At 32.9% G+C, this 25,242-nt stretch overlaps 2 protein-coding genes and 1 long non-coding RNA gene across 7 annotated transcripts; all 3 read right to left on the bottom strand.

Annotated features, from left to right (window-relative positions):
- Positions 1 to 578: 578 nt before the first annotated feature.
- LOC11415002 (remorin) lies at positions 579 to 3,216 on the bottom strand. Of its 3 annotated transcripts, none has more exons than XM_039834129.1 (6): positions 2,831 to 3,216; positions 2,388 to 2,479; positions 1,890 to 2,129; positions 1,478 to 1,781; positions 1,267 to 1,348; positions 579 to 966 (listed from the first exon to the last, which is right to left on the bottom strand). In XM_039834129.1, the coding sequence occupies exons 1-6, from the start codon at positions 2,854 to 2,856 to the stop codon at positions 775 to 777; spliced, it is 936 nt and encodes a 311-aa protein (XP_039690063.1). In that variant the 5' UTR covers positions 2,857 to 3,216; the 3' UTR covers positions 579 to 774. The 3 variants fall into 3 exon arrangements, with proteins under 3 accessions (XP_039690063.1, XP_003614009.2, XP_003614010.2); XM_003613961.4 differs by having other exon boundaries at positions 1,890 to 2,132; positions 2,831 to 3,215; XM_003613962.4 differs by having other exon boundaries at positions 1,890 to 2,135; positions 2,831 to 3,214.
- Positions 3,217 to 6,075: 2,859 nt separating this feature from the next.
- On the bottom strand, positions 6,076 to 8,788 carry LOC25494657 (uncharacterized). Of its 3 annotated transcripts, none has more exons than XR_003012537.2 (5): positions 8,560 to 8,788; positions 8,090 to 8,179; positions 7,726 to 7,898; positions 7,367 to 7,623; positions 6,076 to 6,673 (listed from the first exon to the last, which is right to left on the bottom strand). It is a non-coding gene; the product is annotated as an uncharacterized lncRNA (long non-coding RNA). The 3 variants fall into 3 exon arrangements; XR_003012536.2 differs by having other exon boundaries at positions 8,115 to 8,179; positions 8,560 to 8,786; XR_003012538.2 differs by lacking the exon at positions 8,090 to 8,179 and having other exon boundaries at positions 8,560 to 8,786.
- Positions 8,789 to 12,104: 3,316 nt separating this feature from the next.
- Positions 12,105 to 16,262, bottom strand: LOC11413278 (heparanase-like protein 2). Its single transcript, XM_003613964.4, has 9 exons — positions 16,046 to 16,262; positions 15,900 to 15,936; positions 15,237 to 15,420; positions 14,391 to 14,545; positions 14,055 to 14,288; positions 13,093 to 13,282; positions 12,875 to 13,000; positions 12,679 to 12,778; positions 12,105 to 12,481 (listed from the first exon to the last, which is right to left on the bottom strand). Exons 1-9 carry the CDS (start codon positions 16,244 to 16,246, stop codon positions 12,194 to 12,196), a joined length of 1,515 nt encoding a protein of 504 aa, XP_003614012.2. The 5' UTR covers positions 16,247 to 16,262; the 3' UTR covers positions 12,105 to 12,193.
- Between the last annotated feature and the right edge of the window lie 8,980 nt (positions 16,263 to 25,242).

Here is a 25,242-nt window from a genome sequence, read left to right on the forward strand (position 1 = left end):
CCTTCATTACCACGGAAAACTCCTCCACATCCCGACTCACTACCACCTCGGTTGCATTTAATTTAACCGATCCAGCCATAGGAGCTCCAAATGGATCTTGTTTTTCCTTTCTTTACCTAATAGTCTGTCTTAACACATAATATGTTCAAAGATATACAAATTGTTTGAAGTAATTTGTTGTTTGAACAGTCTGGTTTGTCGAAAACCAGATATACTCATGAGACTAACTCTTGTTTGTCTCTTAACTATATTTTGTCTCTTAACAAATTGTTTATAGTAGATAATCACTTGTATATAGATTTTTTAGGTCAAATACCGTTTGCGGTCCTTTAAGACACATGTTTTTAACATGCTAGCTTTTAAGTTTATTTTGTTACAAATTGGTTTTTAAGTAAGAAAATATCTGCACTGCTATTTTGTTACAAATTTACCACTCTCAAAACTATGGTTCATAGGTGTCTTACTCAGTTTTGATCTGATACAAAATTTATCGATTACTAACTTTATAATATTGTTAATAAAATATTTATCCGGAAAATGAAGTTGACAGTCGAACTGTGCTACCAAAACTAAATCCGAAAACAAGGAAAGGTAAACTGGTTTACTCAAGAAGTAGCTCGTGTATTTGTTGAAGCTTACAGTTCTGTTTTTACAATTTTTACAGCATCATGTATTGTTTGAGCATAAATGATGAGTAAGAGCTATAGATAGAACTATGTACAAGCACTTAGATCTTTGCCTCTCAAACTCCTTGATGTTTGGCAATTAGTGATCTCAGAAGCAGAAATACATCCGTGGCAGTTTGCATGTTGTTCGAATTGTACTTCCCTTCCCTTTTGCTTGCAGCTCTTCATTTTTTCGGCTTTCCTCAGCCTTGGCTCTCGCGCCGTCTGCAACTAGATTTACATACTTCATCTTATTTTGAAATTTCTCCAAAGCTTTTAACCTTCTCCGTTCAATTTCACTCTGCAATTTAGAAGTTTACTATTAGTCTTTAAATTTCATCTCCCACTACATTTTATACCCGGCCTTTCTAGTTTCTTTTATCATTCCAGACTTATTGTTCATACTAGACAGCTAATTGTTTTGCACATAGCACCATCTACTCTCATGTTTTGAACTGTGAAAAAGTTATGAATAAGACACAAATTTAACAAGACCTAGAACATTATCTGATTTTACCTAAGGAAGCATTTCATGACATGCTTAAAGAAAGATTAAATGCATAAGATCTATTAAACCTAATAAAGAGTGTCTGAGAAAAACCTCTTGCTTCATTAGCTTGCGTTTTGCTTTCATCCTCTTCTTGTCTTCCCAGGAATCTATCAACACTTTCAACTTCTCATACCTGAGAATGTTTTTCATTAATATATAAACTGAACGTAATGCTTGATTCAAGAGATGATATTATTTATTCTAGTTCTGTTTGAGACTGTTTTCTTTGTTACAGATTCAATGTAATCCTACTTCCAAGTACCTTTGTTTGATCTTCTCGAGCTCAGTTCTCTCCCATTCATCATCTGCATTTGTCTCCCCATTGTTTGATCCTGTTGTAGTCTGTCTTAGAGGGCCAGGTTTCTCTGAAGTCTTCCTAATTGGTGGTGGCGGTGGCGGGGGTGGAGGAGGAGCATTTGGTACCGTGCTGTTAGTTTTTTTTCCAGTGAAAGTCGAAGTCTTTTTCATTGATGGTGCAGGAGTAATGGCTTTTTCCGGTTTCTTTTCTTCTATAACCGAGGATGTTGACACCTTGTCACCCTGGTCATCTTTAGATCTAAATGAACCTAAACATGATGCAGACTAAGTTTAATAAACTTGATTTTTTTTGTTTTTTTACTTAAGAATAATGATAATTATGATTCATAAATGGACTGCTATGTGCTCAACTTTACCTGATAATCGCTTGGATGCACTACTGAGAAGGGACTTTGAAGATTTTGTGCTGTCCATGTTGCTTTTGACCTTGGCCGATGAGGCCTCCGGGGTCTCACTCTTCTGCTCAAATGTCTCTTGCAAATTAATTGATAATGCAGCAGCAGCTACTGCTGCAGCATGCACCATTTCTATGTAGTCGTAATCACGGCCTGTTTTACTTGAAAGCTGTTTTTGCAACCAATTCTGGCCCTTCTTCTTCTCTGCTGAACATGGTCGACACAGTTTGTATAAAGTATGTCATATTCAAATGTATCCCAAGTTTTTCTCGACTGTATCTGGTTTCAATAATTTAATAAGCTAAGTCTACATTTTTTAAGTTTTTGTTTCTCTCGTTTTCTTTTCCTCTTTATTATGCTTAATGGTTCACAAACTCTTGAAATTACAAAATAGACTCAGCAATAATTCTACATCTAATTATAACACTCTAGTTCTAACAACAGATAACCAAATATCACCTTTGAAAGACTGGTTCTTCTGTATAGGTATTTTCCTATCCCTTGTGGCGCCAAGATCAGATTTGTTCTCCTCCGTACCAGTAAGTTGTACCCTAACAAAATTGTTCATGTAAAGTTTGTAAACCAATGAATATTATGAGCATCTTTAGTTCTAATTTTGTATAGCTTACAAAAATATATCTATTGAACTAAAATTTACTTCATGTAGAGAAAACATGAGATTTTCAATGGAGAGATTCCATTCTTGTTGATCAAACATGGATTCATATTCAATATTCAACTTATTGCAAACTAGCCTTGAAAAACTAGCTTTTCCAATCTTGTTGCCACCATTATCATGGTAAATATTGTAACAACAAGTTAGATATGTGTCTGGCATGCATTTGCAATGCATTTTTTACCATCCAATAAGATGCGTGGAAAGAAAATTCAGAACAACTAACCTCATCTGAGTCCATAAATTCTCCATTCTACTGGTAGGGTTTATTCTCAGGTTTTTCTTCTATATCACTTATATGTTTTGTCATCATCCATTAGCCACTTGCATGTGCTTTATTTGAAATAGAAGAAACCTTGGAAAGGAAACGTTGTTTGGGTTTGTTATTTGTGGGGCCATCATATGGAGGAGAACAAGCAAGGTTGAATATACTTTGCATAGGTAACTGGTTTGGATCTCTTGTGCCTTTTGGAGAAAGATATAGGTATTCTTTTCTTCGTTGCAGACTTAACTTTATACATTGTAATTGATCTTCTCGACCAATACTTTTAATCCATATATCTATGGTGAAGAATCGAAGAATCACTAGTTGAGTGCTATGTCAAAACTACGTAGTCTTTCCATTATGTCTTGAGGATAAAAATAAGGATGGGAAAACCACTCTTTCCATTATGTCTTGAAGATAAAAATAAATTTAAAAAATTTATTTGCAAGGATGAACTTTATGCAATATATAGTGTGTGTTTGGTTATGCGGTGACGAGAATTGATTTTGGTAGAATTGATTTTACATAATTGATTATGAATAAAAGTGAGTTGGATGAAAAGTGATTTTTGTTTGGATACTTTTATGATAGAAGTGATTCATATGAAAAATATTGTTTGGATATTTTGTGTCAAAATTGCTTTTAGTTATGAAAATGACCAAAATGGGTTTTTCCTATATGTACATTTAAAACAAATTTCATTTATTTTTTCTACAAAAATGATTTCCAATTTTAGGTTTTTTTAGAGCATTTTCATTTTTTAGTTAATTGTTTAAGTTTAATACAATTGTTTAAAAATTATTAAAAAAAACTTTCTACGAAAAAGATTTTTTTTTTGACAAATTCTACGAAAAAGATTATTAAGAAACTACTAGTTATTTTATTATTTTATAAAATGTAAAATTTATTGGGCTCCAAGCGGCTGAGGTCGTAGAGCAATTAAAAAAGGATATTGATAGGTTTCCATGTAGCTAGGAAACAAACAGAGTCGCGATAACACAGTTTCTTCCATCAACAATGTCTTCTTCAACCTTATGCTTATTTTCTGGAAAAAAACAACTTCGTAGCAATAAAAATAGCACACATACAACAATCAGTGAGATGAAGCAACGAATTTCTCATGTAGCGGTAGGGATTTGTCAAATTTAAAAAGATATGTGAAAGAAAGTGATGAGATTCAAGGGTAAAAGAGACAAATGGGGGTATATAGTTTCACGGTAAAGAGACTCGATTCTGAGAAGCTAGGGAAAGCAGCTTCTATAAAAATCGATTATGGAAAAGCAAACGTACCATGGCGGTATAGTGTTGCTGGTGAACCAAACACTTTGAAATTGCTTTTGACAGGTGAAACGCGCTTTGTATTGCTTTCACCGGGCAACCAAACGAATGCATAATCATATATAAAAAGCTGCTTTACATTTTGGGACCATTCCAAAGTTTATTTAGGTTTATCTTAGGCTAAATTGCATTTTTGGTCCCTTAACTATTTAGGTAGTATCACTTTGGTCCCTTAATTAAAATTTGATGGCTTAAATACCTTAACTTCTCTCTGGTACACATTTTGGTCATTTCCGTTAGTTTTAATTCAAAAACGTTAGGTTTTCTTCATCTTCTTCTCCTCTTTTTGATCTTCATATCATCTCCATCAACCTTCAACAACAAGAATCCCAGAAAAATTCCAAAAGAGAATGAAGAAAACCTAAAGTTTTTGAATTAAAACTAACGGAAAGGACCAAAATGTGTAACGGAGAGAAGTTAAGGGGTCAAAATAAATCGAATTTTAGTTAAGGGACCAAAGCGATACTACCTAAATAGTTAAGGGATCAAAAATGCAATTTAACCTTTATCTTATAACATAAGCATTTATTTAAACTCATCATACTAGACCGCCAACCTGTGCGACACAGGTGCCTTATGTTTTAATATATGTTCAAATATATTTTATATTAGAAAGAAATAACATTGTAGTACATTTTTATAAACAAACATATTGTAGTACAATTTTATAAATAAACATCATATGGGTATGAGAAGATTGTTCGGGGGAACCCTAATCGCTCAATGAACCCTCTCCTTCGCTCCAAGATTTCCCCTCATCGCAAGATGAATCTTCTTTGAGTCTCATTTGATCTATCCCCTTTCCCCCTCCTTTCTACCTGTTTCCTTCATCGCTCCGTCCGGAAAATGCTTAAATGCAAGAGAACAATATGAATAAGAAAACAGAAATAAAAGAAATCACAATAAAAAGTAACATAAGAATAAGAAATGTTAAACAAACAACAAAACAATAAAAAAAAAAAAAACAAATAAAGGAAAAGAGAATGGGTTGAAAGCGATGATTTTTTATGGGAGGAAGATGTAGATGAAAATAATGAAAAACAAATTATCTATATATAGGAAAAAAATCATGATATGATCAATTTTGATTGGCTCATGAAAAATAGATGAGTCATGATCCATTTAGATTGGCTAATATAAAATAAGTGAGCATGATGTTAACAACACTCTTGCCCAGCTGCACTTTGTCTTCTGTAGGTAAAATAGAAGCTTTCCATGAGCTAGCTTCAACTTAATCTCATCCACCAAAGGTTGAAAAAAGAAGGTTTTTGCTCTATAGCAGACAAAGTTGGTAGAAGCTTTCCATGTAATATATATTAATAATATTACAAGCATCTTTATTTCGTGACAAGTGTTTCACCACCTTCACTTGATGGATCCCAACTAGGGGGTTTGATGTTTTGCCATCTAGATTCTTTTGACACAAAATCTATTTATTTTTTTTTAAACTGAAACAAACGCACCCGAAGTCTATCGAAACTAATCGATTTTTAACCTTCTTGTTTTCAGTCTCCATTTTCATCCCATATAGAAGGTACATTTAGAAGAGTTCATTTACAACTTATTTCACTACAAGAAATGTTGCATTTTGCCAGGGGCAGAAGCCCTGGCAAAATGCTAAAAGCCTTGGCAATTGGACGTTTGCCAGGAGCAGAATCACCAGCAAATCTGCTCGTCGCAAATGAATTTGCCAGGGCTTTAGCTCCTGGCAAATTTGCAGGCTTTTGCAGACTTTGTCAGCATCACATCAATCATTTTCAAACCATGCCAGGAACATTGCCAAGGGATAACCCCTGGCAAAATGTGTACGATTTATTAAAAAAAAAAATTAATTGTTTAAAAATCAAAATATTAAAATTTAATAATTAAAATAATTTTAAAGTTGTGGAACATTTATAAATTATCCTTCAATACAAAATTGCTCATGACTATTCCTCTGCATATATACGTAGCATGAAAGTGCTAAAAACTTAAAAATTTAAACAGGAAAATGATAGTCGGACAAAATTGCAATAATACAATGTGTATATAAATTATAGTCACCACTAATTGGTGTTTGGATTTCTAATAGTTGTTCCTTCTTCTACCAGAACATAGTCACCACTAGTGTTTGGAGCACACTATAACCAAAGACTCAATTGGTCACTCCACCTTCAAAATCTACCTTGGCTCATGAACAGCTAGGAGTTCTAACTTCTCTTCATGCAGCCAAAACACAATGGTACCTTTTCACAGCCATCATAATTGCTGGTATGGGATTCTGCACAGATGCATATGACCTTTTCTGCATACCAAATGTTACCAAGTTACTTGGAAGAATATACTACACACACCCAGATGCACTCAAGCCTGGAACTTTGCCCACCAATTATATTAGCGTGTATATGTTGTTGGTACTATGAGCCCTTGTCTGTGTTCATCAAGCAGATATAAATCCCACACCAAGCCTTACATAAAACGAAAATCCTGCATAATCAGAACACATTAGCCCCCACACACATGCTATAGCAGAGACAAAAAACCAAGTAACAACAATATAGAATGCTATAACACGTCTAGTGATTTTTAGCATCATGCTACATTAAAAATGCCAGCTCCAAGTTACATAGCAAAAACAGATAGGAACAAATCTCATTTTCATAACAAATTGCCACTTCAATGATTTCTAGCCCTGTTATAATGTATTCAGAATATAGCATACAAGGAATAAGAAAGTTGTTAGCATACAAGAAATTATAAATTTGTTACCTACATGCACCAATGACCATGATACTAATAACGACAATAAAAGCTACAAAGTTTAGATGACCATATCAATTACTATCTCCAGTATTGGACAAGCCTGGAACTCAGATGAAGTTCAGATAAGAAATATGATTTTAAATTAACATGACAATAAGAATAAGTATTTCGAAGAACTCTCTTCAGTGAAAAACACATAATCACAAATCTATATTAAAATCAAAACATGAATAAGTATTTCGAAGAACTCTCTTCAGTGAAACAAACGTGAATTACTAATAGCATCAGATTCACTTTCCATCCACTGACTTTGCCAACCAAATCAAAATTCAAAGAAAATAGCATAAGAAAACTTGAATCATCATTCAAATTTTATAACCATAATTAAGAAGAATAACACTAGATAACAAAACTCACCAACTTAACAAATTTATTGCTATGACTTTCCTTCTTGAAAGTCTCTCTGAACTCAGACCTAAAAATCAACAAAAATAAACAAACACCTCAAATTAGAATCAAAACGAACTTCACCACAACCAATTGGTTACTAAAAAGAGAAACGATAACACTTAGCATTCAAACATCGAGTTGAGCTGCAATTATTTGACCGCAATCTGAGCTGCAACATCATGGCTTTTGATATCGCCGCGTTTGTAAGTAACAGCGATTTCAGGCTGCATCAACATCATTTGACTCGTAGTATCAAAAATCGTAACATGTCCTAAATTTAAAACCTTGCGGTAAACTCTAATGCCAATTCACACCACCCTACTTACTTGCTAGCAGGAGCAGTGCTATTTCCATTATTTGCAGAACCAATAAGACTTGGTTTGCTATCACTGACACCATTAGGCCTCTCAAAACCAACCTTAACTGTTGCTATTTCTTCAGCTTTCACTTTCTATTCGGCAACATTCTCAAGCATTTTGGTGATATGCTTCAATTTCCCCTGCATAATCAATTCGAAGGGAACTTTAATACTTAGTACAATCTTCCATTATTTTATAAAAAAAAGGATAGATCAAAGATAGTTCTAAATTGCAGTCCGCAACTTAATAGCGGGCCGCATCATCGACATCATTTTTACTGCAATATAAAAGTTTGCAGCATAGCTTCAACCGCAATTTAAAACGATCGTACCCTTTTGATTGAATTAACAATCTACCTCCGAAAAAAATTCATGGCGTAAGAAAACCCTCTTTTCTACCTAAAACAACAGTCTTTGATTCACTGCAAAGGAAAAAGAGGCTTTTCATCAAACTGCTTTGAATAAACAACACTTGTTATTGTTCCTAAACCAAGAACATTGAAAAACACAACATGGTACTAAAACAAAAACATAACATTGTTAAATCAAATGCAAAACTCACGAAATAAACTACACACTAAATCACTTTCCAACCACCATTTTAGCATAAAGACACAAACTTTCATAAATTTTTTGATAGCCTATTTCACAGAACATTTCATACAGCAAACTAGACATATGTACTAACTAATCAACTAGGTTTAACAACAACAGATGGAAAACTCATGGCAATCAACTAAAGAACATGTAATCATTAAAGCAGAATCAGATTTGAAGGAAATTACATTCAATTTCACGTTACCTTACGATTTACAACAATTAGGGTTTATGGAGAGAGATGCAGATAGCTCTTTAAACTGAAGAATCAACATCGAAAACAGAGCAGGATGCAACAGTGATGGATGGAGAAGGAGGTGATAGTGGTCGCGGCGGCGGTGGTGTGGTGAATGGAGAGCGGTGCGGTGGTCTGGGAGAAGAAAAAGAAAATCGTGTTTCTGATGAAAGAGAAAGGGAAAGAGAAAATGAAGTAGAATTGGGAATACTTATATTAAAGTATGAGAATCGGGTCCCACCTTTTCTAAAGTCATTTTGCCAGGGGCATCCCTGGCATTGCTCCTGGCATTGTTCCCTGGCAATATGCAAGATTTCTTGTAGTGTTTGAACTTACCTTAGAAGAGTTCAAACAACATAAATGAGGAAGTTTTGGTTTATGACATATTCGTTAAGCTTCCTAAGATAGTGTAGCTCCCATACTAAATTTATCTAGAATATTTAACATACACATTAAACTTAGTATTTGATACATTAAAGTTACAACATAAGCAAATTTCGTCTGAATGAATTACATCGAATTCTTGCTTTCATATATCAGACAAATACGTACATTTTAACAAATATACATAATAGAAGAATTTTATATGAACACCTTGTATAGTGACTAACTAGTATACAAATACAAAGGAACATATGGTACGTCTGAAGCATGATATGAACTTGTATATCGATCATCCAGTTTCTTCTCTCATCGTCACCTTGATCAACTTGTTTATGTGAAATAAAATCAAGGGATTTGGTGAGACGAGATGTCTCAGTGAGTTTCACCTATTCTAGGTTGTAGGTAATCTCGGAGAACATTTGATCGCCATCTGTCTGTACATAACCCAGTCTAGGGTTTACTGTTTTGCATATCGTAGCGATCTAAAGAATACTAGGATCGGTGACTATATACTGTCATAATCATATCATATTTTTCATATACATAAGTTATTAAGTTATCGTTGAACAAACAAGATTATGTTAATTTTACATAATGAATCCGAGTGGAGTAACCTCAGACACATTCTCATAGCATGACCGGTGAAAATTAATGTTGTATCAACTAATATCGGGCTCCTCATGTCGTCGTGTGTGTCATCCAGTCGAAACTTACTCCTTTTTCCAACTCGTGGAAGTGGGTCATCCATTCAGAACATACTCGCATCCAACTATTCGTGGAATCACTAGGATCACGACTTAACTTGTACTTATACTTAGTTTGAAGAAATACTAATCCAGCCTTTGCATAAAAATTATTTTCCGAGTCAGTAACCTACCCACATTTATTCATTCATATCTCTGACATTCTTAGTGTTACTCTCAAGGTAATGTACTATCTTATGCTTGCCTCTGCATTGGAATACTATAGCAATCAGTTGCACTTTTAAAAAACAAGGTTTTTTCGGCAAAAATGTTACACAACAATCGATTGCATGGGATGTGCAACCAATTTCATGTTTTTCATAGAGTGCAACCGGTTGCATAATGATGAGCAACCGGTTTCACCTGTCCAGACCAAGGTGCAACCGGTTTCATCTTGTGTACAATCGGTTTCACTTACCCAAAAATCACTTTTTCTTATGGTTGGGCACTGTGAAACCGAATTACAACATTTCCAACCGCAGTAGAAACACAAAATACACATTAACCAAACTCTTATAATTACTAATATTGATCATAAACAAATTCTTTTTCAGATGAAAAATATTGAGGCTCATCTTCTCTCGAGAAGCACAATTTCATGAAATCAAAATCGCTCTAATTCATCTAATTTTGAAACTTCCACTCTTTGAGTTGCAAACTTGTTCGATGATGCATAAATTGTTCTCAGTCGTAAAATTGTTCTTCGTTCCTAGAATCGTTCAATAAATTATTCTCAAATTATGGATCATTTTTATATGAAATAGAGTTATTTGTCAACGTTTATATTTTCAAAAATACCATTTCATAAGATAAAACATCATTTTATTGTGTAAAAGAATTATATGAAATTTTTTACATTTCATTGTAAAAATAATCAATATTCACTATTATGAGTAATAAAAACTAAAAAAAAATATCTTATTTCGCAAACACTTTTGATAAATACTCCCTCCGGTCCTTATTATAAGAAACTTTTGACTTTTTATATTCATTGAGTAATTAATGTATCTTGTTGTAAATATAGACTAGATACATCACTTACATAACTAATAAAAGTTTCTTATAATAAGGACCGGGGGAGTAATAGTTATTATAATTGTAATAAATGATAGAATTTAACTATTAATTTAAGATCTCCTATTCCGATACAATCAAATTTTTAATGTACTATGGAATTTGTTGAAAAAAAATAAATCCAAAAAGTCAAAAATATATCTTAGTCAATATGCCAAACATCATCACACGTTGTATACTTTGAGCGGTGTTTTTCCTTAGCACACCTTGTGCGGGGGATTGTACCGTTGTTGTTAATATATATCATTTTGGTTTGTGAAAGAAAAAAACAAAAGATATTGTTTTTATTTTTGAAGGAACACACCTAACATATAGTTAACATTTAAGGTTAAATTATCTACCAAAATTAACATAGGAGGAGTTTTTAATAATTTTAATTGATCCAGTGTTTGACAACGAATGTTCCTTTCAGAGACGAAAATAAGGATTTACTCTTTTAATTTTAGAAGCTCTTAAATCCAATAAAAAGAGGGATCAGGTCAGTGAACTTGTGTTTCTTACGAAGACAAACCAATCTCGAAAAATTGTACAAAAGTAGATAACTCAAATAAAAATTAAGGATCAAGATAAATTTATTATTTTAGAATAAATGAAGTACTTTTTTTGACAAAAATAAATGAAGTTCTTAAAAGATTATAAAAAAATTAAAATACATGGCACCTAGTGTTAGCATGCATTTTCAACAGGTTATATTAAATGCAGTCAATGAAGTTTGAATTTAGATTTTGAAGAAAAGGCTAATATATTCGACATCTTTATTTGGTCGAGAGTATGGACTTAGCAAGATTTTTTGTTTCGAAGATTATAGTTCGACAGGCAAGAAGGCGTCGAAGAAGAATTGGTTACAGATAAAGCCAAATAACGGTTGCTTTGAAGGAATGTCATTTGAATTTCAAAGCCAACATATGTTCATAGCCGTTAGTAGCAGTTATTGTTTCGAATGTTTATGTGTAGTTAGTTTTCTATAATAAATATCAGTTTTTCATAGGAAAAACAGGTCACAATTCAATCATATAAAAAACTTACACTCAAACTATCCGCATTTAGAGATAAACGAGTTACACATCAAAATGTACGAATCTGTGTACCAATTTACATTCAATCAATGCAATTTAAGTTTGTTTCTTTAAATTCCTTTGCAATTTACTTGTTCTTTTCGAGCATTTTACATTCCTTTTTTTGGAAGTAACTTCGACGAATTTAACTTTTTTAAATTTGACGGTTATCTTCATCATTTTCATAACAACATTAAGAACATTTATCAATTTTAGAAAAATAACAAACACAATATATCTCAAAGATTTACTGGTCGATCTTGCAAATAACTAATTTTAAATCAGCGGTTGTTTACCAAAGATCAAGGTAAACACCTGGTTAGTATAGTGGGTGATTAATATTTATGTTTACACACATGCCGGTGCATTGAAGCCTTTGAGTTGCACAAACACTATGGATTGAGGATCCACTTTGATTGGAGAAGATGAAGAAACCAATACTGGTTTCAATAGTGGAATGTCCAATGACCGAGTAAGCATCAATGGTGTTCCATTCAACAACACCACATCACTTTGAATGTTTCCATCTTTTGGTGTCAAATGATACTCTTCCCTCATTTGTTTATTCATGTCATTCATTATTGAAAGATTGAAAATGGTTTTTGCCATGTTGATGATCAGCACAGTGATACCAGGCTGAATGGAATAATAAAAATAGTGAGATTCATTCATATCAAAGGTAAAACTGAAAAGAACTCCGCAGTTAAACGTGTTTGGACGAGGGCAGTATTAAGATGGGTGATCTTCTGAGGAGTCTTTGTGTTACACCTGTTCTAAAAAAACCTATAACTAAAAAAGTATTAAAAATGAAATTTTTATATGCATAAGCTTACCCCATTCTTAGAACAATGAGCATATGTACGCAAATAATGAGATGCTTCATGAGAAATAGAGAGCACTTTGGGTCCCATTAGTCGATTAAACAAAAGAGCTCTGTATTAAAAGACATGCTAATTAGAAGGAAAAATTAAAAACACATTAATTTAATTTAAATCACTTTAATAGGTTTTGTGTGTGTAATGGACTCACCCATAATAATCAGGGTTAGGAATAAAAGATGTGGTGTTTAGCAAACCATAATTTCCTCCAATAAGAGTTTGTCTACAATAAACCTTATGGTTCATGGTTGCTGTCATGCCTAGTTGGTCCAAGTACCTAGTTATTAATTCATAAAAAGTATATTAGCATGTAAATGGTAATAATTTTGAAAATAATATGGTAGCATGTTGATGGAATATTAGACTAACCAAAAGCCATTAACAAAAGTGTGTGACACATCTTTTCCACCACTATTATAAGCTCCACCAGCTTCCCCAACCCATGCTCCTGCCCTTGGTGTGTATTGCCTGACTGTTACTGCTACATCTTTGAAAGTTTGACCAATTTGACTTAAAAAATAAGGGTCTTGAACTCTATTGATGAGTTCTTTATCAACACCTACATTATGATAATTTTCTTAGAAGGACTTGATGTAGAATATAAACAATAACAAAATGTTTAACGGTAAAAAATATTAGCAAATGTTAATTAATTCTAGGGTTAATGAGCTTTTACCCTCGTCATATAGGCGACATTTGGTTTACCCCTGTAAAAAAAAAATTGGCGATCATTTCTTATAATTTAAAGATTATTTGATTTTAGACCCTCATTGCATATGATTATGCAGAAATTCATGGGTTAATAGGTTTTTACCCCCTACCATATAGGCGAAATTTGGTTTACCCCTACTACATGAGCGAAAATGCACAATCATATGCACTGAGGATCCAAAATCAAATAATCTTTAAATTACAGGGGGAGATCTCCAAACTTTTTTTACAGGGGTAAACCAAATGTCGCCTATATGGCAGGGGGTAAAAGCCTATTATATTAACCCTTAATTCTATATCATATTAATTTTTAAATGACCTTTTAATTTATATAACCTTTGTTTCTAAAAAATAATAATAAGATTAACTCATTATATATAATACCTACATTATGAAATTAACAATTTATATAACCTTTATTTTAAATGACCTTTCAATTTATATAACTTCATTTTCATGGAACAACTTCATATGAAGGATCTAATCAAAATTTTATTTGAGGGACTAGCATAATAATATTAACTAGTTTTTAAAGAGTGTAAAGTAGTATTTTTATTTTTTTTTATATACAAATGAGAAAGTATAAAGAAACAAATATTAATATTGAAACCTATACATACCAGCACCAAGGTTATAAATGTGATGAGTGACTCCATCAACCACACCAGGTCTAACATTATGTAAAAATGTATCAAACCATTCCCTATCATAGAAACCAGCAGGGCCTACCACTTTTGGTCTTGTAGTCACATCTGGGTATAATCTATTAACTATAGATCTTAGCTTAGTAATATCTTTAGCATATTGAACACTGTCTACTCTTGCACCTATCCCTTCACCACATAGCTCATTCCCTAATACACATTAATTAGATTAAACCACATAAACAATATTGCATGGAAAAAAAATTATAAAATTAACGTTTACATTTTTAATATTAAAGGATTAGTAGCTACCTAATTCATATGAATCTATTTTGTATCCTTTTGAAATTGTGTATTTCATGAGACTTATGGCATTGGCTGGTCTCCAATCTCCCAAAAAACTCTTATTGTCCACCTTGGAAATATTCTTTCCAATTAGGGCATTTAGCCCAAAAGTTAATTTCACTCTGCAAAATAAAATAAAAGAATGTCACATCAAAACAATTCAAAAGAAAGTGATTATATCGTTAAATAAATTCAAATAAGATAAAGAGTGTGCAAATTCTTTTCAAATTTTGAGGGATGAGGTAGATGAAGTAGAAGAGATGTTAGAGGACACTATTAGCCATGATAAGAGGCTAGAGATGGAAGACTATCCAAGCCTATTTGAGAGCACTAAGACAGAGAGAATGAAGAAGAAGCAGGTGAACAAAGTGATGCCGTCTAGCTTTAACTCAGCCCGAATGAGGACCCGAGCCCAAAAGGGTACCTTCAAAACTGCCTTGGCAGATACAGAATAGTTGGTCGAATTGCATAGAATTTCTAGGAATGTCAATACTTCTATTCAAATTTTCACAGAGAGGGCAGTCTTTTAGCTGTTGTTTGGCCAAGAACAGACATAATTTGACTAGTTTTCTGTATAATGGTTGTCTTTGACACCTATTTCATTAGGTCCTTTCCTTTCTTGGAATAGATCTAGTTTCTCTTTTCATAGGTTTTAGTCTATGCATCTCTGTTGTATTGGTTCAGGCCTCTCCTATCTTTTATATTTTATTACTTTGATAAAAAAAATGCATATATTTTTTTGGTAGAAATTGTTTTTTTGGTACAATAACATATTAACATGCATATATTGAGAAAAGGATACAAAGGTAATACCCATTTTTGTTAAAAAAGTCGTTTACTTGATCCCATCGATTTTGGGGAAGGCAGCCTTTACTGAATCCAAACAAACCACCAGCTATCTTGATCATATTAGGGCAACGCTTTATGTGAGACCCAAATTGATAAATAATTTGATCTTGCAATGATCCTCCTAGTCTGATTCTCAAAGGATTAAATGCTGGGAAAAAAAATGTTAGCAATTAGACAAATAAATTGTTACATATAGTAAACTTGCCTCCACCAATGAGAATGAAAATTATGAAATTTCAATATGTTTGTAAATTCTATAAACTTGCCAAATTGTAATACTAGTCATGTGACATATTTTAATTAGTTTTTCAAACTCAAAAGTTATAAATTTTACAAGAATCAAATAGCATTTTAATATTTTCTTATATTTTTGTTTTTTACATGATAAATACTCCCCCCAGTCTCAAATGTAAGCAACTTTTCATTTTTTAGGTTCATTCAATAAATGATGCATGTGGTCCATAATATAGACTACATGCATCATTTATTGAATAAAACTAAAAAGTGAAAAGTTGCTTACATTTGAGACCAGAGGGAGTATTTTCTAATCTACCAAAGCAACCCAAGAAAATATAATAATTCTTTTATCTTTTGGTCTATGGTTTGGTTGAGAAAATAGAATAATACCCTTGACAGCATTTGATAGAATTCTGTTACCCAAGTCCTGCAAATGTTGAGAATATTGCATCACACATTAGGTACATAAATAAACTTTGGATTAGAAATACAATGAGATAAAAATATGGATGAATCTTAATTAATGGAAATTATACCAGATTGAGAATGCCAGCTTTTCCCCATGGACATTGGTTATAATCACATTTATTTTCAGGCCACCAATCTAAAGTTGCACATATAAAATTATTATCTGTGGTAGCAATGTTAGTAACCCCTTTTACATTAAGCAGCACATCTTCTGCTGAAGATATGGTAAACAATAAAAGAAGAATGTAAAAGAGAGCTTTCACATCCATTATGAAAGCTAATTGAAAAAATTCCACAGAAAATAATTTACAGGATTTTTGGTTTATGTCACTTATATTTATAGAGTTTGTACATAATTAGCAATAATCCAAACTAATCACTGTATTTTAGGGACTAGTTTTGACTTTTTGTTAATTTAAATTCCTTTTAAGGATGATGATCTGTTTTTACAAGGAGTATTATTATCTAAATTTGAATTATCCAATATTAATACTTCTAAATTTGAACTATTCATTCTTTTTGAGGATGATGATCTGTTTTCACATGGAGTTTATCTAAAAATCTATTATATATCAATACTTTTTGTTTTGAAAAGTTGTTGACTAATATTTAATTTTTGTATTAAAAAATGTGTATACCAAAAATAAAATGTCTCTTGAATGTTGCAAATATTGATAAAATATCATAAATACTATTAATATATAAACTAATAGTAAATCTTTTTTAATCATTTTCATACAGATATTCCTTTTATTTCCTCCAAAAAACAGAAAATATTCGAAATGCGTTGATTTTCAAAAAATGAGATAATTTTCACTCATATTAATTTTTTTTTCTTGACTTACGCCTATTTTTTTTTTTAACGAAAGAAAAGTAGCTAGCAAAGTTGTAGGCTACCAAAATATACATATAAAAAAGAAAGTAAAAAAATAGGATGATAGGGGGACCAAACCAAAACCCCTTAATAGGTTACAAATTTAAAGTTAGGCAAGTCTAACCTATTTCTACCAAAAAAAGAATTAATACAATTAGTAATTTGTAACCAAACTGTTGGATTACCTGCATTGTGACCAAAATTAGCTAAAATGTCTGCACATTGATTGCCTTCTCTATAAATATGAGTAACCAAGTGTTAGCTGGTAATTTCACCAGCCTCATTTAATGTGGTCAACATTAGTTCGACGAGATGTGGACTTAACATGAAAAGGTCTAAAAGCTTAGTGTTCGACAAGAAACGAATCAGGGATGGAAAATCGTCGAAATCAAGCAACTGCCTTTGAAGCAGAAAGATTCGAATTTCAAAAGAGAAGTGGTTTTGTCTACATGAAAGGAGTGCTGGTCGTGGGATTAGTTTCTTTCCAGTTATTTTTTATGTATAAATAACTGTTTTCCATAGGGAAAACGGGTCGCAAATCACCTATACAAATTCTAAAACACTCAAAGTACCGGCGCGAGAGAAAAGAGCCATAAAGAATGTATGTAAAGGATTTGTCGAACCACCTTTATTTTTAATGCATTGTATTTTACATTTCCTTTAAGTTTCTACAATTTAAACTTAATGCCTTTACTTTGCTTTTAAAAAATGCAACCTATGAACTTTGAACTTGATGAACTCATAAAAAAAAATGCACAACACGTCCTATAATCTCTGGTTTGGTCCTACTCGTAATACTCACAACCATCTTGTATTGTTTACCAAAAACACCGGTAAACAAATTAGCACGCCTAGTGGGCCCTGTTTGTGCATCATTTTTAAAAACTTTTTTCAAAACCTTGGAAAGAAATTTCCATTGCACTTTTAAAAGAATTTTTTTTTCAAAAACCTTGGGAAGAAATTTCCATTGTGCATTTTTCAAACAAAAACCCTTTGGAAGAGATTACCATAATCTTCCAAAACTTTTCAAAACTTTTTCTAAAAAAAACTGTTTTCTAAAAACCTTTATTGTGAAAACAGTTATTCTAAAGATTAGCAACTATTTTCGGTGAATTTTTTCTAGGGAAGAATCTGCATTTTGTGCATGTATTTAAGAAGTGGTAAAGATTTGAAGATAATGACTAAATCTGCCATTAATGGTGCTTCGATGTCATCACAATCACTGCAATCCTCTTCACAAGCACAAATTACAAGGGCATCCGCCCCTGCAGTGAGTGCTAGTGTATCAACGGCCGTGGGGGTAACCATGGTCATGCCGGTTTCGAAGGAAATGGGAGTAACCGCTCCGACTGTAACCGCTCCAATGACACAACCATAAATAGGGACATTTGTGCCACCATTTACTGCTGGTGTACCCGTGTCTACAAGTGTCCCTACTTCTCCTAACCCTCAAGTTAGGGCTAGATTTGATGATAGGCTCATAAATATGCATAACTTTTCTAAGGATCTACCATACAGTATGCCAACTTCAATGAAGGCAAATTTGCATAACAATCTTGCATTTACAGAACATGCAAATTCATTTACACCGTTTAATACACATAATCCTTCAAGTTTTAGAATTTTTGGCAGAAATGCTTCATTAGCCTTGACTACATAATCTATGATGTTGTTTAGGCAACAAATGGATGATAGCGATCATGATATGATTAATTTGTTGACACAACAAATTGGTATGGTGTTTAACCCTCTGATTCAAAATATGAATGAGGGTTACCAAGCATTAGCCACTCAAATGGGGAGAATAGCAGATTTCTTCACCCCTCCACAAACTGTCTATCAACGGATCCCTCAGAACCAAAATATACCTCAAATCCAAAATACTCAACCTATGCAAATTGTCGAACCTATAGTTCAAAGACAACAACATGTGCCTCGACCTCAACCAGTCGAACAAATGGAACAAGCGCATCCAGAGGTAATTTTGGTGGATAGAAATCATGATGCAGTCGAAGTTGTTAGAAATATCCAACAACAAAATATCGGAGCACGTAATAACATAGCCAATTTGGTTGAAAATATCATGGCTCAGAATGGCTTAAACGTGGGTTTACATAGGCCAAACTTTGTATATCCTTTATCAGAATATGTTCTACAAACTGAACTTCTTAGGGGTTATAAGATTCCTAAGTTCAGAAGGTTTGTTGGTGACACCAGCGAATCTACTATCAAACAAATAACACGTTACTTGACGGAGGCTGGAGATATTGCAAACAATGAGAATTTGAGATTGAAATTCTTTCCAAATTCCCTAACAAAGAATGTCTTTACATGGTTCACCACGCTTGCACCGCATTCCAATCAACATTGGGCTCAATTACAAAGGCTATTTCATGAACAATTTTACATGGGCCAATCTAAGATAAGTCTAGCGAGCGTTAGGAGACAAACAACTGAGTCTATTAATGATTACTTGAATAGGTTCAGCTTGTTAAAGGCATGATTTTTTACTCAAGTGCCTGAACATGAGTTAGTCGAAATGGTTGCTGGTGGCCCAGATTATTCCATTAGGAAGAAATTATACACTCAATACTTGAGATACATGGTCCAATTGGTCGATAGAGTTCGACAATACTAGAGTGACATGGCCCAATTGGCCGATAGAGTTCGACAGGTCGAGAGACTGAAGGCTGGAAAAGCTAGAACTCATAAGTTCAGAAGAGAAAAGGTTGCTTATGTTGACACAAATGAAAGCGAACAAGAATTCGAGATAGCTTATGAAGATGTCGAAGATGACGAGGTTAACTTTGCTGAATTAAAACATGGGCCTCCTTATACATGCAAATTGTTGAGGCCATCCGATGGGAGAAACCCTATCGAAACACAAAATGATAAATACACTCCCAAAACTTACATGTTCGATGTAACCAAATGTGATGATATTTTTTATCTCTTAGTTGTTGATGGTCAAGCGGCGGTACCTAATGGTTGAAAAATTCCACCACTAGAGCAACATAAAAAGAGAGGGTTTTGTAAATATCATAATTTTTTGGGACATAAGACTTCACATTGTGTACTTTTCAGGGACTTGGTGCAAAGAGCTCTGAGTGAAGGAAGGCTAAAGTTTGGAGACAAAACAAAGCCTCAGATGCAAGTGGATGTTGATCCCTTAAAAGACGTCAACGCGATGTACACTGAAGTTGCAAGTTGTAACGTGGTGGAAGCCATTGCAGACACTGTTGAAAAGCTATATGTCGAAGCAGAAGATTGAAGCAAATAGTTTTAGACTTCATGTATTTTTGATAATGTTCTAGTTTATCCTTTTGATGAAAGATTTTATTACTTTTTTAAGTGTATAATCTTGTTAAAAGCACCCAACATCAATGCCTCATTGTCTTAGATTCATTTTGTCATATTTCAAGTTTTGGGTCATTGAATCAATTCAATGATATATGAATCGTATCATTAGAGGTCTCTGACTTCCAATGATACGATTCACAACCTTTTGAGTCGTATCACTTGTGAATCGATTCATGGTTGGTTGAATCGTATCATGGTCGTAGTTGGAGTTGCGACCACAATTTTAAAACTATGGTTTAGTATTTTGACTTTGTGTACATGCGAAGTAGAGTGTGATAGTTTGTGGTTATGGATTAAAATGTGGGTAAATGTTATTCATGTAGCCACAATTGCAATTGCAATGTAATTGCATAGACCTCTCAAATTGTAATGTTCCGGTTGCAAATCACAATTTAAAACTATGATCGAGTATTTTAGAACCTGTGTAACTGAAAAAGTGTGAAATATGATTCCATTATGGGTTTTAAAACAATATCAATGGATGCATAATGTGTGTCTTTTTAACATAATTAAGCACATTTTTTTAGGTGGTCAAAGATTGCTTCACATTTTCCTGGAAGAACAGACAATGAAATAAAGAATCATTGGAACACAATTTAGACAATTTTTAACATAATCAAGTCTTTTGCTTCAAGATTGTTTTGCCAAAGTTAAGTTATCATATTTATGTTAGCTCTAATAATTGATAAGTCATAATTTAAGTGGTTTTTAAGTGTTTATTTTCATAAAATTTAGTTTGTTTAAGTTTCTTTTTGGAACTATTTTACTCCAATTTGTTTGTTTTCGTTATAGGATTTCAAGTGATGGAGGATCAAGTATTTGAGCGAAAGAAAGGATTCAAGCATGATTCAAGGCTGATTTGGTGCATATTCATGTGCTGATTCGGAGCATATTTATGTGCGGATTTAGTGCAAATTTATGTTCTGATTTGGGCTTTTTTTTATGACCGATTTTAGTGCCTTATAATGTGGAACTATTTCCTTTTCTAGAAGCTGGTTTTTGCTATATATAGAGAGAGCAATTAGACCTTTAAATCATCTTTGAATCTTGAAATATTGGTGACAATTTTTTTCCATTGAATCAAATTGATCAAAGCTTTATTTTCTTGTTCTTTAATTTCTTCTTCTTTATAGTTCCTCACTTTTACATTGAACAATCTACTTCCATGTCTTTCTATTCGGTCAATTTAATTTCTTCATCTACCATGACCATGAGTGAGTAGATCCCTAGGTCTTGAGATTGTTGGATGAGTCTAATGACTTAATTCCTATCTAACAAAGCCTAGAACCCGAATCTTATTTAAATCTATTTTCTAATCTAATTCCATTGTTTTCAAACTCGGTAACAAGTATTAAACGAAGGACCGAAAGATGAAGTTTAATAGTTGTTATTTCATCATCTCAAATATCAAACGAAGGATCGGAAGATGAAGTTTGATATTGGAACAAATGAAATTAGACAAGACGACGCAAAACTTGATGGGAACACCCTAAATGAATAGTTTTGTAAGTATTGAGGCAATAAGTTTCGCTCTTAAAGGGTTTCAATAACAATCAACCATGAGAATATGCGTGATTGTTATTGAAACACACTCATGGATTCTGAAAGGAACCATGAAATACATTAGAGAAACTTGTCTTTATAAACGGATTTAATTTAAGAGCAAAATATAGGTTTGGATTGTGAGTAATTTGTCATTACAATGAACCAATAATCACGAGACGCTTTTTATTATTTGAACTTTATATCAATCAATCCGCTAAACTTCTAAACTTTAAAATTTTCAGCTAATCATAATTGAAAAGGAAATCGGTAATTACATATAACTCCATGTGGATCGATAATCTTTTATTACTTCGATAGATCCGTACACTTGCGGATTCACATCAATAATCCAATTCAATGTTGTTACTTCAAAATTTTGTTATCAATTATGTTCTATTTACTTCATAATCTAATGTAAATCTTTGCTGATGCACTATTTGACATTATGCTATTTTGGTGTATCACTTGGACTGTAATCTTAAAATATCTCATCTTTGGGATGCGGTTTGTTTTGTTCATTTTGCCTAATGTACATATCGGCAAAAATTTCGTTTTGGTTAGTATATAACAATGACAAGCTCTTCATGATTTAGTGATTTGGTTACTATCAGTGTTCCACAAATTGAGTGTTAACTCGTAAACTCGCCCGAGTTTACATTTTTAGGTGGCAAAAACGTGAAACTCGGTTTTTGGTGAAATCGGAAAGTTTGACGAGTGTAACCGAGTTAACACGTGTTAAACTCGGAAAACTCGTGTAAACTCGTCCGAGTTTACCTTTGATTTTTTTTTTTTTTGTCTCATTTTCTTTCAAAATTCAATTCTTTTTTTAATCCCAAAGTGCTGAAATGTTGCCTTTACAGTTAACATAACTCATTTTTTCCATGCTTGTTATGTACATAAGCAACGCCAACGCGTGACAATGACATACATTGAAACTTGTTATTATTGATTGATTTGAAATCATTCAAATATATTACTTGCGCAAGTATTTAAATGAGAAAATGAAACAATTGAAGTTAAAGTTACAACTGAAGATGAAACAGAGTTTAAATGTACAGATAAATTTTGTTTTTTATTGTTAGAGTTTATTATTTAAATATGGTTAATTGGTTATGTTTTGTTTAAATATTAGCTTATATATATATATATATATATATATATATATATATATATATATTGTCATACCCCAAATTTTGACCACTTTTCTCTATTCTTATCCATTTTATTTGTATTTTTAAAGTCGAGAATTGTCGTCGTTTCAGATGAAATCTCGACAGAGAGGTTACTTTCCGAGTCGGGCCCTTTTCTCTCTTTATTTTCTTTTTATTTTAGTATTTAATTTCCATCTTTTATTAGTTTTAATTTTAATTTTGATTTTTAAATTGGTTACTTTTTTTATATATATTTAATAGTTTATTTTCCGTTTTTTTGTCCAATGTTGTCAATAAGTCCGAAAGTTTTCAGCAAGGGTCCAAATTTCTTTTTTCGTGTCTTCTTCATACACCGCATGTTTAGGCAAGTTCATAGGGTCAAGTTTTTGTTGCCAAATCCAGCAATGCGGTAGTAACCTCTGCAAGTTATTTCCTTATTTTATTCAACCCTAATGGTATAAAATCAAACCTGCAAAAAAGAAAGGGAGGAGAAGAAAAAACCCTAGCCGCAAACCGAGAAACCACAGAACCACCAACCAGTAGCCGCAATCATCAAACCCTAATTTTCTTTCTCTTTCCCAAATTTCAAAATCAAACACCCAAATCATACAAACCGATTTCAACAACACTTTTCATGATTCAACCGAATCCGTACATAAGCATCTCAAGTAAACCAAATTTCGCACTTAAACATCACTTTTTCTTTTGAATTCGTCACTTACAAGCTCGAATCTGAACCCACAACAACAAGAGTAACGGATCTGATCCAAGCAAAGGCTCAGTCGCGCCGTTTCAACAAGTACCAGAACCGAGTTTGAAGAACAAAAGTGAATTCAAAGATCGGAGAGGAATCTTGAAGTTTTCCGTCGCGATCTAAATGTCTCCGATCTAAATAGGTAACCGGTTGTTTCGTTGTTATTTTGTGAATCTGTGTGTGGAGCGAATTTCTTTTTGAAAAGGTAAAAAAAAAGAAAAGTTTGAAACTGAATCTTCAAGTTTAGATCTAGGCTTCTGTGTTGTCGTTTTGAAATTTTTGAGTTGATATTTGAGAAGTAGAGAAAAAAGGATTTTAGAATATGTAAAAAGATTTGAAATCGGAGATGTTTCGTATCTCCGGTGCGGCCACGCCGCCCTGTTGGGCCGGCAAGCCACCGCGCCGGAGCGGCGAAGTTCGCCGGAGAAGATGAAGATTCGTCTTCCTCTTCCGTTTTTTTCTAGAAATTTTTTAGAGAGAAGGGAGAGCTTCTCTCCCTAAGTTAAACTTAGAGAGAGAATTGAAAGGGATTGTGTGTGTTTTTTTGTTTGATCTGCTTTTATAGTGTTTTTTGTTTGATCTGTTCCTGTATGTGCGCTTCATGATTGTCTTCATGTGCCTTTGTTGTGAGCCGTTAGATCTTTGACCTAATGGTTGTTGATGCCTCCTCAGTTGTTTTGTATGCATGCTTGTTTATTTTGTTCACTGTGTTCTTTTTATTTAAACCGTTAGATCGTAAATCTATCGGTCCCTGTGTTCCTTTTGTTTTTTAACTCCTAGATCATTGATCTATCGGCTGTGATGAGTTGATACAGTGATGAATCTGGACCTCCTGATTCATCAAGTGGTCCAGATTCATCCTAACTGAGCCATTTTGTTTTTTTTTATTATTTCTCCACTATTTTTTCATATGCTTTATATCATTTTTGTTATTTTAATGTCTATTTTTATGTTAAAATTTTATTTTCCTCCTTTTAAACTTTCTAGCCTTAAAAATTGTTTTTAATTGCTTATTTTCCTATTTTCTCTTGATATTTGCTTGTTTATTATTAATTGCGATTTATTTCATGCTCAATTTATTTTATGCTTACTTATAACTGTTGCATGCATATTTAATTCTTGCCATCATTGATTTAGTGTGTATAATTAGGAAATGGATGTAATTTATTTTTGTGTATTTTTATTTCTTGTTATTATTTTTCTTGAGACCATAGAATGTATCTAGGAATTGATGTAATAACACATGCACCGACACTCCACTTTTATTTCTTGTTACGTTGCATTACGTTAGTTTTTTACCGTTAGTTTAGAAAAAATCTTTTTACCAAAAAAATCAAATATGCGAAACTTCAAAAAATATTTTTCTTAATAAACCTTGGTTTGTAACCCAAGTATTTTTCCTTTTATTTTCTTAATCAAATGCTTAATTGAATTAATATTCATATTAGACTTGATTTTCTTGTAATTAAAATTTGACCAACCTCATCTTATTTTTCTCTCATGCCTTGAGGCCTCTTATCTCTTCTTAAAACCATTTTCAAAAATTAAAATCAACCTAACCCACCGAAGAAATTCTTTAGG

The sequence above is a fragment of the Medicago truncatula genome, chromosome 5 (genome assembly GCF_003473485.1).
Source record: "Medicago truncatula cultivar Jemalong A17 chromosome 5, MtrunA17r5.0-ANR, whole genome shotgun sequence".
Lineage (NCBI taxonomy): Eukaryota > Viridiplantae > Streptophyta > Magnoliopsida > Fabales > Fabaceae > Medicago > Medicago truncatula.

Bases quoted from the DNA above. Each gene is read 5' to 3' on its own strand.
- LOC11415002 (XM_003613962.4), bottom strand. From the start codon at position 2,856: ATGGAGAATTTATGGACTCAGATGAG. The intron at 1,349-1,477 runs GTACTTGGAAGT...AAACATTCTCAG, and splicing joins CTCGAGAAGATCAAACAAAG to GTATGAGAAGTTGAAAGTGT. The intron at 967-1,266 runs GTTTTTCTCAGA...TCTAAATTGCAG, and splicing joins GCAAGCTAATGAAGCAAGAG to AGTGAAATTGAACGGAGAAG.
- LOC11413278 (XM_003613964.4), bottom strand. From the start codon at position 16,246: ATGGATGTGAAAGCTCTCTTTTACATTCTTCTTTTATTGTTTACCATA. The intron at 14,546-15,236 runs GTATTACCTTTG...TTTATTTTGCAG, and splicing joins GACTTTTTTAACAAAAATGG to AGTGAAATTAACTTTTGGGC. The intron at 14,289-14,390 runs GTAGCTACTAAT...AATGTGTATTAG, and splicing joins AATAGATTCATATGAATTAG to GGAATGAGCTATGTGGTGAA.